The 14851-nt window shown below is 42.1% G+C and overlaps 1 protein-coding gene across 5 annotated transcripts in view; it reads left to right on the top strand.

Annotated features, from left to right (window-relative positions):
- LOC117755835 (AT-rich interactive domain-containing protein 1B-like) overlaps window positions 1-14851 on the top strand; it is a 176086-nt gene that overhangs the window by 29365 nt on the left and 131870 nt on the right. For 4 of the 5 annotated variants that reach the window (XM_034575958.1, XM_034575956.1, XM_034575960.1 and 1 more), the window contains exons 3-4: window positions 12904-12983; window positions 13095-13215. In XM_034575958.1, the coding sequence (XP_034431849.1) occupies window positions 12904-12983; window positions 13095-13215 (201 nt within the window). The remainder of the gene's footprint in view (window positions 1-12903; window positions 12984-13094; window positions 13216-14851) is intronic. The other variant, XM_034575957.1, reaches the window with a different exon arrangement.

Below are 14851 nucleotides of genomic sequence, written 5' to 3'. Positions count from 1 at the left end.
GAGGAAAAGGAATTTGAAGGAAACATTAGTGTTTGATGTGAAAAGAGGGGAGGGGTGATGGAGTGGGGGAAAGAGTAGGAGAAAAAAAACAGATCCTGGGAAATGAAAGAGAGAGAGGGGGGGAGAGAGAGAAAGGACGGAGTGTGTGTATGTTTGTATGTGTGTGGACAGGGTTTGGTGTGAGGCAGAAATCATTACCAGTGTTGGCTGTTTGTTCCTCACACACTGGGCCATGTTAATAGAAGCCGGGCGTTTAAAGTCAAGTGGAAATGTGGCCGACCTGCTGCCTGTTCAGTCCATACAAACCACATTACCCCTTCACAAGCCTCCTGTCCTTCAGGGCTTCGTTCACCTTTTATCCAGTGGCGCTCTCTTTGTAAAGATGATTTTTGTATTCAATAATCAACCTGGCAAAAAATAACAAAACTGAAAAATGAAATCGTTTTAATAATATTTCAATACACTGTATTTCATTATACAAAAAACCATAGTCAATTAAAAGGTCTCTATTGGCCAATGGTGTGGTTGATGCAAACAAGTCAGACGTCATATGTATTAGACGCATACATGTTTAGCACAACAGCATTTCTACTGCTTTAACGTGATAAACTCAACAATTAAGTTTTGCTATGTTCAATACTTTGTTGTTATGGATTATAGTGGTAGCGTTTGATTCATTCATTGCGATCATCTTTGCTTTGTTATCCTTTAATCCTATCCAGCTGTTGTTGCATATGGAATGCATGCAAATGTCTCACAATAAAAGCCCTGTTAAGAAATGAAGGGTTTCTTTCAACTGAAACGCTAGAGGGGTCTTAATTTGAAACAGTTGAAACGTAACTGTTGATTTTGTATTAACTAGGGGCTGACCTATTTATGGCTTAGCAGATCAGATCGGCCAAGAGCAAGAGCTTTTCACAGACATATTGGTATCCGCGTTTATCTCTCTCGACATGTGCTGATATAAATATATAAAACTTTTATTTTAGTGAAAAAACTTTAAACTTTAAATATCTCTGTCATAATGGTTTGATAACGAAGTCTTATGAATCATCCACTTTTTACTTTATGCATATTGGCCAATACATCGGTATCGGCCTCGCAACAAAAAATACAAAGGGAATTTAAACTACAGGCCTTTTACCTTCTGTTGCCATATGCGGTTGCTGTAAATAAAGTCTCTGGTCAGTAATTCTAAGGAAATACATTATATATCTACAAAATGAATGATGGCTGAATTCCATTTTGCTGCTCCAGTTTCAGGGACCCATTATTGTTTGAGCTACCTCACCTTCTTTACTTACTGAGACAACTGAATAGTAAAGAACACCTGAGCCCCTGAACTGAAGTATGGTTTAAATTCTTCCATCTAGTATTTAGTTATAACTGAGGAATAAAATCTAAATATTTATTCATGGCCTTCGTGTTCTCCAGTGTACAGATTATTTCATTTGACTATTGTTACAAAAGTGATTACAAATGATGAAAGAATTCTCTATTGATCTAATTCACCCTCAGCGGTTTTCTTATTTCCTTTCAATAAACTAAGTGAAACCTTGAATCCGTCTTCTTTAATTAACTCTTCTCACTTTACCATGAAGTCACTGAAGGAGCTCTGCTTTGAACTTAAACTTACTCTTAAACAGGCTGTAGTTTTTGCTTATAACATTAATAATGGTTCGGCCCTTTCAGTTGTCCCAGTACACCAGTGTGAGACTGAGCCAACATGGACCAGGGCCTAGAAACCGAAGCAGCTGAATCGATTGTATTCCTCCGTTATTCATTTTAGTATCTCCACCTGGGATGTTCCTATTATTTTTGTCTGGATTCTTCATTTGGACTGTTGACCACTGACCAAAGGAAAACACACAAATGCTAATAAATTATGAAAGAATTTGTGAACATACTTTACATGGGCCCAAAGTACTGATTAGGCTTTTAAGTTTCCATTAAAACAAAAAGCTGTAAAAACTCTCGCCAGTCCAAACATCCTCTTGTGGGATATCGACTTTAGGGAGTTAGATGGGTAATTTATGGCATTGATTGAGCCTGGCAGGGGGGTTCCTCGCCGATGGGAAGAGCGAGGGCCACTTGGAAGCACTTAGGGGCCCCGGGTGCTGGGGTTGTCTCTGGGGTTAATGCAGCCAGCGCTGCAGGCTCTGACGGATGGCTGGGAAGCCCCAATAAATCAGCCCTCTCTGCCAGTAAAGATGGGGAAAGAGGAGGGGAGGGGGTACAAAGGGGACCACTCCAGCCTCATCACACCCCTCCCTCTCTTTGTGAAAGGATCTTGAAGCAGCAGAGGCTCGCTGTTGAAGGTACAAGACTTAAACATGAAGATACACACTCCACAACTCCGGACCTGCACTCTTTGCAAGCACATGGGACTGTGGGCACCTTACAATAAAAACTAGACATTAGGGCAGAGGGAGAGAGAAAGGGATGGAGGGGATAAAAGAGGACAGTGAAAAGGACTAAAAGAACGAAGGACAACGATATAGAAAAGGCTGATTAATTAAGGGGTTCCTCTCTGGCTGAAGAATAGATGAAGTTTCAGGATCAATTAATTAGCCAGCTAGCCTACGCACGTCAATGACTCTAATAGCCTGCTCATTTGTAACTTTTATTACCCCACTGCTGCAGAGTGACTCTCCAATCACATGCCATGTGGAGATGATGCTATACATTAACTGGAAAGTGGAAAGCGGACCCCTCCCCCTTTCACAGACAAAAGTGATGCTATCAATTATATCAGTGTAAAGTGTGTGTACGTTTTTTATCCACTCAGGATGAGCATGGCACACACATCATAAATAAGATTAAGTTGTGATAAATAAGATATGACCCAGTGGATTGTAGTTTTTCATGTGAGCCATTAGTTAGATTACATACCCAGCTGTCTGTTAATTCATGCTGTTGCATTAGTTGTATGAGCTGCAAACTCCATTATTCTCGTTTAGGCAGGTGAAGTGATGGTGGAATTTAATATAATTTAGCGTTGAACGCAGGCAGGAGGTGTAAAACGTCACCCGGCGCATGTTTTTCTTTTTTTTTTGTGAAAGATCCAGGCTCGGCGCTCTGTGTCTGCAGCGCTCTATATATGTGCCTATTGGTAAGATAAAAGAGCAGAGAGATGAAAGTGGAGCGAAACGGAGGGAGCGAGGAAGAGGGAGAGGAAAGAAAGGGATGCTTTACGTCTTTGCCGAGTTACAAGGGGATTAGTTGCTGCTTTAATTGGCTCAGTGAGAATTCATCTCAGTTTTCATCCAGATTAGAGATAGATTTCTGCGCGGGTCAAGTCTGCCCCAGCATCTCAGTTTCTGGGCGTTAGTTTTTAGAATGCCGAAGTGAGGAGACGTGACATGCCGTTAACATTTGAGAATCTGGTGTCAGAAGAAAAGGTTAAGACAAAGACAAATTCATTGTAGGTTTTAGTGACTTAAAACAGCGGTAAGTTTGGTTTCAATTAGTTATTTGATGCTATAAAAACTTGATGATTAACACCTTTGACTATCTTGCGATTGGTCGAGCACTTGTTTTAGTGAGACCTTGCTACCACAGCCTGAGCGCAGACTCTAGCTCCAAATGTGCAAGATGGCCCCGTTTGGATCCGCAATAATTTGGTTTCATTTCTGGACTTTGGGAGGAAGTGGAGCCACGTCATTCATCTTTATATACAGTCTATGATTCAGACAGGTTTAAAGATCCTTTTAGTAAACATAGCAAGTTGTTGATGTGTATGTGTCTCTTTATTTGAGTGAAATAAAATAATTATAATCAAGCTAGCTGACATGTAGGAATTATTAAGTATTAGGTCATTTTAAATGATCCACAACAGACTTGAGTCATGTTTACTGTGATTCTCAGTTTGTCACAGTCTTGTTTCCTCTTGTCGCCGAGGTCAGAGGTCAAATAATGAAGCAGAACAGACTGAAGGTTCAGTTGTTGACTTAGTGAAGAACACTTGTGTGTCAGCGTCTGTAGTGCTGATCCCTCCAAAGGTGTCATGGACAACATATGCCCACCTGCCTGTATACCTTTCACTCCCATCATCCCAGCCTCTGATTCATCTCCAATGCACCGTACAGTGTCCACACTGACCTGAGGGACCCCGACAAACCTACCGTGTCACTGTTATTTAACATGGCAGTATGTCTGAGCGCCAGCATCCCGAGGAAGACAGCCTCTCAGCGGGGGGATGTATAATACAGAGGATAATCTCTTGTGTTGGTGTCGACCGCTAATGGTGAACAAGCGTGTTTCAACTGGAAGCCCCCACCACCACCTCCACTCGCTCCCTCCCTCCCTCCCTCCCTCCCTGTTCAGATGTAATTGACACGACTCCTACACAAGTTCGAGCCTGTCATCACAGCGAGCGTTGGAAAAACGAGCCGAGCCGCCGTTGTGCTGAAATGATTGATCTGAAAGACGTTGTAGTGCTATTTTGTGCCGAATTGTGATGTTTACCAATGTCATGAGCCTTCGTTCCTCTCTCCTCTGCTTTGTAATTTAATGATGATTATTTTCAATCTGTCGAGGCCAAATCTACTTTGAGTTGGATCCAGTTTTTCTTTTTACCCTTTTCCCCTTTAAATTTGTAGAAACTCAGAGAAATTCTGTGTTAAACGTTTCAAGTGATCAGTGATCTATTTAACACACTCTCTCACACTGTGTTTGGGAGAACCTGCTATAGCTCAACCACCGAACCCCTCATTCATGTTTTTTTTTTTTATTTCTCTCCCTCTTTCTCAATTTCCCCCTCTCTCCTCTGTCTTTCTTGGCCCCAGATTGGGGTCAGTAGTTTAGTAGGGGAAAAACATTCGGAGCTGGTGGCACCGGGCCCAGAGCTTCTTGTGGAAAAAAAAATAGAAAAAAAATAAATCGCTGTTCACACACACATTACAGAGAGCATTAACCTGCCCTGCTCTGCTTCTCCAAATGTCCATTACGACTCTGCCTGGAACAACACAGCCACCGCCAGTCGCAGCCAGCCAGCAATAAAAAGCCTCTGCTATGAGCCGCCTCTCTGCTTTTTTTTCCCTTTTTCTCCATCAGTGGATGTGAGCAGAAACAGAGAATTAGAGAGAGGGAGAAATAAAGAAAGACAGACGGGGGCAGAGAGCAACGTTTGGTAGTCTTCAGAAAGGGATGCGAGATGAAAACATAGAGAAAAAAGACACGCCTGTGTGTCTATCAGTCGATGGATACACTATCTGTTTGCTTTCACTCGCCGTCAGTGTGATGTTGATGTTATCACCAGGTGGATAAGTAAGTGAATAGGTTTGTGTTTTCATTTGGGAATAAAAAGGCCGACAGTATATGAAGTGCACCATGCTTCATACAATATATACCAGCAAATCATCTGCAGTCTGCTTTGTCTTTGTTGCCCGACTGTGTCTGCGTTGCTTTATTTTTATAATTGGTTTTGGCTTGATGTGTTGTGTGTAGGTTCATGTATGAGAGTCCTGTATATCACCCCGCCAACCCCCCGTCCCCCCCCCCCCCCCGTCCCTCACTCTTTCTGTCCCTCATCCAAGGGCAGCTCATTCCTGAGGTGTCAAGGGCCTCCCGATGTATGAGGAGGGGGGAGGAGCGAGCGACAGAGATATGGAAGAGAGAGGTATTTCGCGACGGCGAGCACCGTCACCTTGGGGAGAGGGAGAGAGATACGATGACGAGCACAGGGATGCTACCCCTCCTCCTTCCTCCTTCATTCCCTTATGTTTAATCATGAGACCGTTGATGCTCATCCTTCCCGCCGCCGCCTCGCATTTCGTTAAGGGACTCACCTTCGCCTGCAATTCACAACCCAGCTCTGGCGTTCACGTCTCGTCGTGGTATTAGCTACGAGCGGCTGATCTTATCACCCCACCGAGCCGAAGAAGCTGGTTGATTTGTTTTTTTGGTCCTGAGTGTAATGATAACCTCTTGTCAGCTCAGCTCAGATGTGGGAGGACTAAAGTGTGTCTTTAGATGTCAACTTTGTACGTTGCAGAAGAGGAGATGTTCATAACATCAGAGACAACACAGACCAACACAGTCACCATCTTGTTGTTATATATGGACTTGTGTGTGTCGGGTACTAAGCAAGTATCCGTAAGTTAAAAGCCATATTGTCGTATTATAACTCATTTTCTACGAATTCACTGGCAAACTAAGTGTGGTCTGTTGTTCACACCTCTCTGACAGATGTTAAGTAAATTTTATAATAAAGGAAAAAGTAAAATTCCCACACAACATCAGTACTGAGCTCACAGTATCAGAGATGTAAGGTTTTGGTTCTCAGTTGTTTCAGGCATTATTGTGAAATTTCAACATCTTTACTCTACAGAACCACAGGCTGCACAAACCAGTCAAAAGAGAAAGCAAATCTCAAACACTCGAAAGATTCACCACATCAATTATTAATAAAAACAAACTTAAAATGAGACAAATGGTACAAATATCTAGAGAAAAAATAAAATGGAAAAGGATTTTTAGATATTTTTTATAATAAGAAATCTTTTATAAAAGCATTTCCTCTATCTGGTTTTGTATTTTCCACAGTGGAGCTTTTGCGATAATTCAGTAGGAAAACAATTTAGTCACAAAAGGTTTAACAATATAAGTTGCTGTTAAATTAATATTTTTCTTATCCAGTGTGTCAGTGACGGGATGTAGGAGTTAATCATGCGTTGTTTCAAACCTTCAAATGGTCAACACCCTTGTTCTGTTAAACCATAGTGAAATAAACAGTCTTTCTTTCTTTCTTTCTTGAGGTACAGTATATATTTAAAAACACGATAAGTCAGTCAGTAAAAAGTAAAAAGAGGCAGGTTTATTAAAAAATGTCGCACCTTGATCATTTAAAAGTTTCAGCCACTTATAGAAAACAATTTGTGGAAAAATAAATGAGGTGACTGTATCAGTTGTCTCAGTTATTTTGATTCCAGTGAACTCGTTCATTCGTTTGACTGACAGATTTGTCAACACTACCATTTCTCCCTCACCGTCTCCCTGCTGTGCCTGCTCGCTGAATTCTCTTTTGATTATTTACCTTTAAGTTTGCTTTTAGATTTACATACTGTGCCTGGATGAGAAGAACATCTCGTGTTTCACTTTGTATTCTGTTTATAAATGTAATTATTTTACTGTTGCCAGGTTTAGTAAATTCACATCCATCCTTTCAGTGATGCTGTGATTAACCCATGTGAGTGTACTTCTATTTTTAAAGAGAAGCTCTGTCTGTAGGTACAACAACCAAATCATTTATACCCTCATTTCCAAACATCTTGGACTCCCCTGCTACCACTACCATATCTTATATCAGTAATTAGGAGCATTGTGAAACATCAGAATGGACAGAGGCCTGCTATAGGAGACTACCCTAACCCCAATAATAATAATTTTTATTGTAAAAAAACATTCTCAGCGCCTTTCTAGACATCCAAGGACACCTTACAACATATCACGAATGAACCAAAACTAAACATTAAAATCAGATTAGGACACACAAACACCTTTTAATGCAATATATTTAACACAAGTTCCTGATCAATACCTCTTTTTATGATTAGGTAAATAAAAAATGTAATTGAATCTGGATGCCAAATTATAAGATTATCTGTATAAATGTAAATTTAAATGGATGATTTGGGGCTTTTAGTGTAATGTATCTGTATATAACAAGTGTATATGGTATTACATCTCCCATCTGCTGATTCTCAAGATATAAATGTAAAACAATATAGTGCAAACCGTGTTTTTTATAATTTATTTTTAAAAGTGTGCGTTGCTGTTGGATTATTTGTTTGTTTATTGATTATTCATTTCAATCTATATTGATCAGGGCTGTCGAACCATTGTGTGTTGACACCAGCGTTTTGCATTCACAATTGAAAGAAGACATAAGTAGCCCACACTCCAATATGACAATATGCACACTAAATCTGCTGTATTTATTTACATGTGCCCTAGCTGCCAAAACAGTGCACTGAAAGAATTTCAGTACCATGTCCTGTACTGTTCACTGAATATACTTAATGAATAGTATAGAACATAGCCTAGTGTATAGCAAAGTCAACAGAACTATGTTGTTCTAGTGTTTCTGATGTCAGTCAGTCCGTCAGTCCGTCTCTCTATCTCTCTCTGCCCCTCTTATGTTTTCCTCTGGTCTTGTGTGTATACAAACTTCTCGATCCACTGAACCCCGATCACGTTTTCTTCCTCTCCCCATTCATCTTCATCACTGTACATCCTTCCTCTAAGGCTCTCCTTCCTTCCTTCCTTCATTCCCCCTCTTCTCTCTTACACTTGTCTGTGTCGCCCCTCTCTCTCTCCACATATCTCTCTGTCGGCATCGCCGTCTTTATCTGTCTCTCTCTGTCTTTATCACGTGAAACATCGCTTTATCCTTCCCCTTTAAGTATTTCAGTCTGTAACACCCTTCTTCTATCTGTCTATCTTCCTATCTGCCTCTCTAAACATCTTCCTTTGCCGCTGCCTCTATATCTCTTCACACGTCTGTATTGGGCTTTTTTTTCAAACTTGTTTCTCTTCTGTTTCTTTTTCAGCTCACCTAGCTACTTATTTCTTATGAACCTTTCTCTTCCTCAAATTTTTTAAATTTCAAATTGGCACTCCTACGGTCTGTGCTGCTAATTCCGATGCAGTGCCTGTCATGCCTGTCAGTTTGTGAATGTGTCGGGGTGGTGGCTCTGCTTAGCACTCTGGTTGGCTGAGCCCATCTGTCACTCAAAACGGGGGCGACCTGTGGTTCCGGTCGCCAGCCAGCCGTATCGCCACTTCGACAGAGTTATGAAAATTCCTGTCTATTGCTCATTGGCCCAATTGAATTACAAGCGGTGACTTGTTCCGTGCAAGGTTTTTAAACGGCTGATTTAAGGCGTGTGTGTGCGCGCACGCCTTGGATGAAGCTTTGCGAGGCTATTTATTCCCTCCATTTGCAGAGCAGGAAGATATTGTCTGCTTGTTCATACGACTCTTGTTTTGATAGATTTTTGATTGAGTTTCTCTCTGTGTTGGTGTGTGTGTGCATGTTTGTGTCTTTGTGTCTTAATATGCCGCTAAGGCTTTTGTTTTCATCACACTGTTTCTGCAGTTTATGGTGAATTATTTGCTTCGCAGGACGTCTATTCTGTGTCATTTCTCCCTACAGCACTTCACATCTGTTGTCATTTCATTACAGACATTTATTTGACACTGTGCGCCTGCCAAGACACTCTGGATAAATCACACTGTTATTTTGTCTGCTTCCACACACACCTGAGTGGAAGGAAAAGGCAGAAAATGGTTTTATTTTCTACTTCCAGCCGTTATTTTTATTGGTATCAGCAACAGCACAGCGAGAATGTTTATTACTAAGCATATACTCAGTCAAAGAGAATCAGATTCCAGTGAGCTGCTGTTTACTCTGTAGGTACAGTACATTCATACAGGCGGCCCCAGCGATCAAACAGAAGCTGCATTTGAATGACTTTTTCTTCCCTCCCAAAGCCACAGTGACAGGTTGCTACTTGTTAGACCTCCAGTGTGTCTGCTGTCTCTGTGCTTATTTGACTGACTGCCTGCATTTCTGTTCCTTTTTTGTTTGTCTCTGTGTCTGTCTCTCTGCTTGCTTACCTGATTACCTGTCCACACTGTCTCTCTTCCTGAAAAGTATTTCTACAGAGTAGTCAAGGGCAGCTTGAAATGTTCAAACTATACATTCAGTGCTGCATATTCAATTATCACCTTTTCTAATGATAACAACTGAATCAGTCAACAAAAGGGATCTGAAGTGTTCAGGTGTAATAACTGACTGTTTAGCGTTAATTGCAGTGGGTGATAGGATCTCTGTGTGTTTGTGTGTCTTCTGTTCTTCTGCGCCAGGAAACCAGTAGGATAGTGATTGTGCATTCCGAAAAAATGGTACGGGAAAGTTTATTGCTAATGTTCTACAACTTGGCAGTGGAGTCGCTGTCGCATCCAGATGTTTAATACGTTTATTTATGTTGGGACATAAATAAGAAGGACTCACATCTTTTTTCCGGGGTTCTATTTTTCTGATCTCACATGTACTATGTATTATAATATTGGATAGTTTGCATAAACAGTATTATAAAGATCATGAGACAAGAGATCATCACACCAGGGAATTTAAAAATCATTATTATCTGTACAGATTTTTCACCACATTCTTCAAGGCTGAACTGTTGCTCCACGTGGTTGGAAAAAGTTGCCAGATTTCTCGAAACCAGTTCAACACACCTAACAAACCTTATTCTAGGGTGCTACTGTGCTAATTACATGAACAATGTCTCAGTTCTGTCCCAGTTAACCGCACCAGTTATGCACAGTTCCAGTGCTCTGGAACTGGCTAACCTAAACGGTATGCAGACATCATCATTAATGTTAAAAGTGACACCTCTAATGCCTGGTAAATTGTACATGAGTGGCCACATATAGTAGGAAAAGTTATTTAATTCAGGAAATACGAATCATGTTAAATGACATTATACATAAGCTTGACACTATTATTCTTACTCATCCAGTGTCAGTCACATTCTCCTGATAGAAAGCAGCAGAAGTAACAGTGGTGTCTTCCAGCTCTCTCGCTCCAGCACGCTTCACAGCTACAGTATGTCCCCAGTGTATTTTTACATGTAAAATCTCAGCAACTCAAATTGGCAATTTTAAAGACGATGGAAACTGCTGTAGTTTATTATTTATACATTAGCTCTTCTGGCTTTTTAGGGTTATTTATAGCACTAAGAGGATTTTTTTTTGGGGGGGGGGGGGAACGAGAACAATTCTCTTTCTGTCAAACCTTTTTTGTGTGTTTTGTCTCCCTCTCTGCCTTCGTCTATCTATTCCTCCGTCTGTCTGTCACTGTCTCCTCATATCTGTCTGTCTGCCCATCATTTTGTTTGTCTGAGAAAGGAACCCACCCACGGTTGTCTGGTCTCGATCTCCATGGCGACCTAATCCTTACCAATCCCAGAACAGTAGTGTTCCAGTTGAGACCCACTGTGTTACACCAGCCTGTCATCACTGATCACTGGATAGAGTTGCTTCTGTGTTATCGGAGTGGCTTTGATCCACATCTAATGACATGTTTGTGTGTGTGTGTGTGTGTGTGTGTGAATGTGAGCATGTCTGTGTGTGCGTGTGTGTGTGTGTGATAGAGGGTGAGCATTTGTTTGTCTTTCATACTTTAACAAATCCCCAGACAACTTAAATTCATGTGTATTCATTTGAGTATGTCGGTATGTGTGTGTGTGCGTGTGCGTGTGTGTGTGCGTCTGTGTGTGTGTGAGTGTGTTGTTCTGGCTGGTCGTAATGAATCCAGTGGTGCTGTTGGCATGAGCGGGGCCATGCTATTAACCTCTCTGCCAGCTAGACTGATCTCACCCCGTCTGTCTGTCTCATCGGCCTAATGACACACTCTCACACAACACACACACACACAGATCTGTCCTTTCTAATCAAATTTCCATTGAAGTGAAAAGTATTCTACATTGTCCAATCATATCTATTCAGAGTCAAAAAGCTTCTTCAATTGCAGAGAGAAGATTTCTTTCTTTTACCACCCACTCAAAGGAAGTTACGCATCAAAACTATTTCCAATGTATTAATCTCCACTGGCCCTTTCTGCAGCTAGATCAGATTTCACTCTATTCCACAGCAGCCATCAGCGTTAACAAGGCTTTTATGAATGGGGTTTTCGCACTCATAACAGTTACAGTTACAACCCTGGATGTGTGCTCCCTGCTTTTGATCTGACGAGCCCGTAGTGTAGTAATAGTTACGTCACACTGGATTCCCCTGCAACACCATCATTTTGTGATATAAATCACTGCGAGTTTAGGAGACGTTTACTTTGCCTAGCCTGCCAAGCAAGATTTAAAGGGACATTTCAAAGTGTAGAGCTTGGGGTAAGAGCTGGGAGGTGGACTGTGAGCATTGCACGTGCCCCAAATTATAGCCCGTGTGCATGTTTAATGAGTTTGTGGCAGCGCTATTGGCCATCACTGAATGAAAAAGCAGCATGACATGATGGGGAAAAAATATGACAAGAAAAGTGCTGCCATATTGCTTCACCAGCGGTCGTAAATGTTGTTTAATAGTCTGTACTTGGCTTTTGTGTGTGTGTGTGTGTGTGTGTGTGTATGAGGCTGCGTGAATGAGAAAACCCCAGCCTCCATAGGAAATCCTTCGAGGAGTGAGGAGCACCTGGCGCTGTCTGCAGTCATAACAAACGACAAGAAGGGATTAAGACTACATTTGTGTTGGTGCCAGCTTGTTACACGCACTCCCCTGTTCACATTCCCTCTCGTAACCGCAGCGCAATGCAGTGTCTGCTTCGCCCTCCCAACTCAGTTTCTTAACTGCACTGGTCTGGAATGCCCCTGCTCATCCGTGCGGCCCTCATTTGGGTTACGGCCCGGGATGGGGCCCGCAGTAATATCCAACGCACCTCATCCCATCTGTGAGCTGACCGAGATGGATAATGTGGAGAGGAGGCTGCATTTGGCAAGCCAGAGGACATAAAGTTGGAGTTTTTTTTCCTGCAGTGTGAGTTCATTAGGCAGAGGACTGTGGAGACTGGTGTCAGCCTGGTCTAAATTAAGACTTCAGCTGAGGGGCAAATGGATGAATTGGAAAATGAATAGGTCATTTAGGTTCATGTGGGATGTTTTTGTTTTGATTGTCCAATCATTCTTGGAGGGTTGCAGGTTCAAAGAATCTTGCTTTTAGGTGACTGACCACTACAGTATGTCACCTATAGCTTCTTCTGTGTTAGATTACTGATCGCATCTAACAGCCCCTCTCCAGTGCTTTTGATTTAAAGTGAAGGTTTTTCCGCAAACCTCAGCCCTGACCTGAATATCTCACTAATCAATTTCTGATTGTTTTTTTCAGCAGGTGGCGCCGTACGGCCAGCAGGTGATGGCGGGCTACGGCCAGCCACAGCCACAGCCACAGCCGCAGCCGCAGCCGCAGCCACAGCAGCAGCCGCAGCAGCAGCCGCAGCAGCAGCAGCAGCAGCAGCAGCAGCAGCAGCAACAGCCGCAGCAGCCAGGGCAGCAGCAGCCAGGGCAGCAGCAGCCAGGGCAGCAGCAGCAGCCAGGGCAGCAGCAGCAGGGAACCCCCCCATACTTCAGCTCCCCTCAGCAGACCCCCCCTGGCCCAAACCAAAGCCCCTACCTGCAGCCTCGACCACCACCACAACAGGTACGAACACACACACACACACACACACACACACACACACACACACACACACACACACACACACACACACACACACACACACACACACACACACACACACACACACACACACACACACACACACACACACACATAAACTCAGACCTCGACAAACAATGTATAGTTTATTGCACAGACACACAAATATAACCTAGAGTAATTGTATATGCAATAAGCGAAAATGGAAGTGATTACCATAACTGGATGAATGAATATGAATAAATATATCGCATACTGTAGATACACAGATGCCACCTACTGGGTGTAACATCAGGAATTAAATTTGACATTTTAGCAGGAAAAGAATTTAATCCAACTCTTTTTTTATATTTTAGCAGTATGGAGATTTGAGAGAGCATCTTAATGGATAAAGCGTGAGTGTGTGTTTTTGTGTGTAAACGATAGCGTGGTGTGTCGGTGGTCCAGCATGCCTAGACTGTGGGTCGCATTATTCCAATCCATTATTCATGAGAGGTATTTTAGGTAAATCTCACACCCTGCGTTTCTGTGTATTTTCACACACATACAGTATATACACATTTACTTTACAGAACCAGGATATTTGAATGCAAGTTCACAGAGTGGACAGTCATAGTGTAGAAAAGCATATTACACTTGGAATACATTTCCAAGGCACACAAGCCCGCCAGCCCAAACCCAATCCTCAGCACAACACAGGGCTTGTTCCGCAGATAGGGATCGAGACTTGTCCTGCCAAGTTTCACCATGGATGTTCTGTTGGAGTTTTCCGCTGGGAAGTTGCGTTCAAGCAGTTGTTTTCGAGCTAAGTGAAGGCTGCCCATGTGTTTCCCATCCACTCTACAGCCAGAGGGATCTATCAGCCTGTGTGGAGTGACTCTGGCTAACATCCCTGCTCTGGATCCTTAACAGAGCAGAACAAAATGAAGAAACAGAGAAAGAACAGGACGAGACGGGAGAGATTACAACAGAACTGGACAGGAAAGGATAGATCTGATACTACGGAGAGGGAGAGGAGAATACAGGAGGAATCAGAAGAGTTAAGTCAGGGCGCCTCAAGCCGTTCTACAAGATCAGTATCAGGCATATTTCAGTTCATCAATATTGACTATGTTAGTCCATATCAATTCTAACACACAGAATTATATCAAGAGAAGTGAAGTGTGGAGCAGAGCAGTGGTGGAAAGTAAAATTACTCCAGATCTATACTTGTTTGACGTATTAGCCCTTGTGTGACTTCATATTTCTAGTCCATTTTTACATTTTAGAGGGAAATGTACTTTTAAATCTTTTTTGCTTTAGTACATTGCTGTATTTGACATTAGGTTTTTTAAAAGATATTTTATGGGCTTTTTTGCTTTTATTGCATAAGCGTAAAAATAGAAAAGGGCCAGGTCAGAACCGAACCCATAGCTGCTGCTGGAGGGCTGAAGCAATGTAAATGTACAATGCTAAAAAATAATTAATGGAACAGATGTTGTCAGGAGTGCATACAGGCACACCCAGGCCATACACACTAATATTTTGAAAGGACATAGTTTTATTGATAAGTGCTTATTTTTTTAATTATCTATATACTATATAACTGTACAGAACAGTAAGCAGCACAGATCAGGAC

The sequence above is a fragment of the Hippoglossus hippoglossus genome, chromosome 22 (genome assembly GCF_009819705.1).
Source record: "Hippoglossus hippoglossus isolate fHipHip1 chromosome 22, fHipHip1.pri, whole genome shotgun sequence".
Classification (NCBI taxonomy): domain Eukaryota; kingdom Metazoa; phylum Chordata; class Actinopteri; order Pleuronectiformes; family Pleuronectidae; genus Hippoglossus; species Hippoglossus hippoglossus.
The sequence above is the reverse complement of the archived record's forward strand: the minus strand, read 5'-3'. Positions and strand labels throughout refer to the sequence as shown.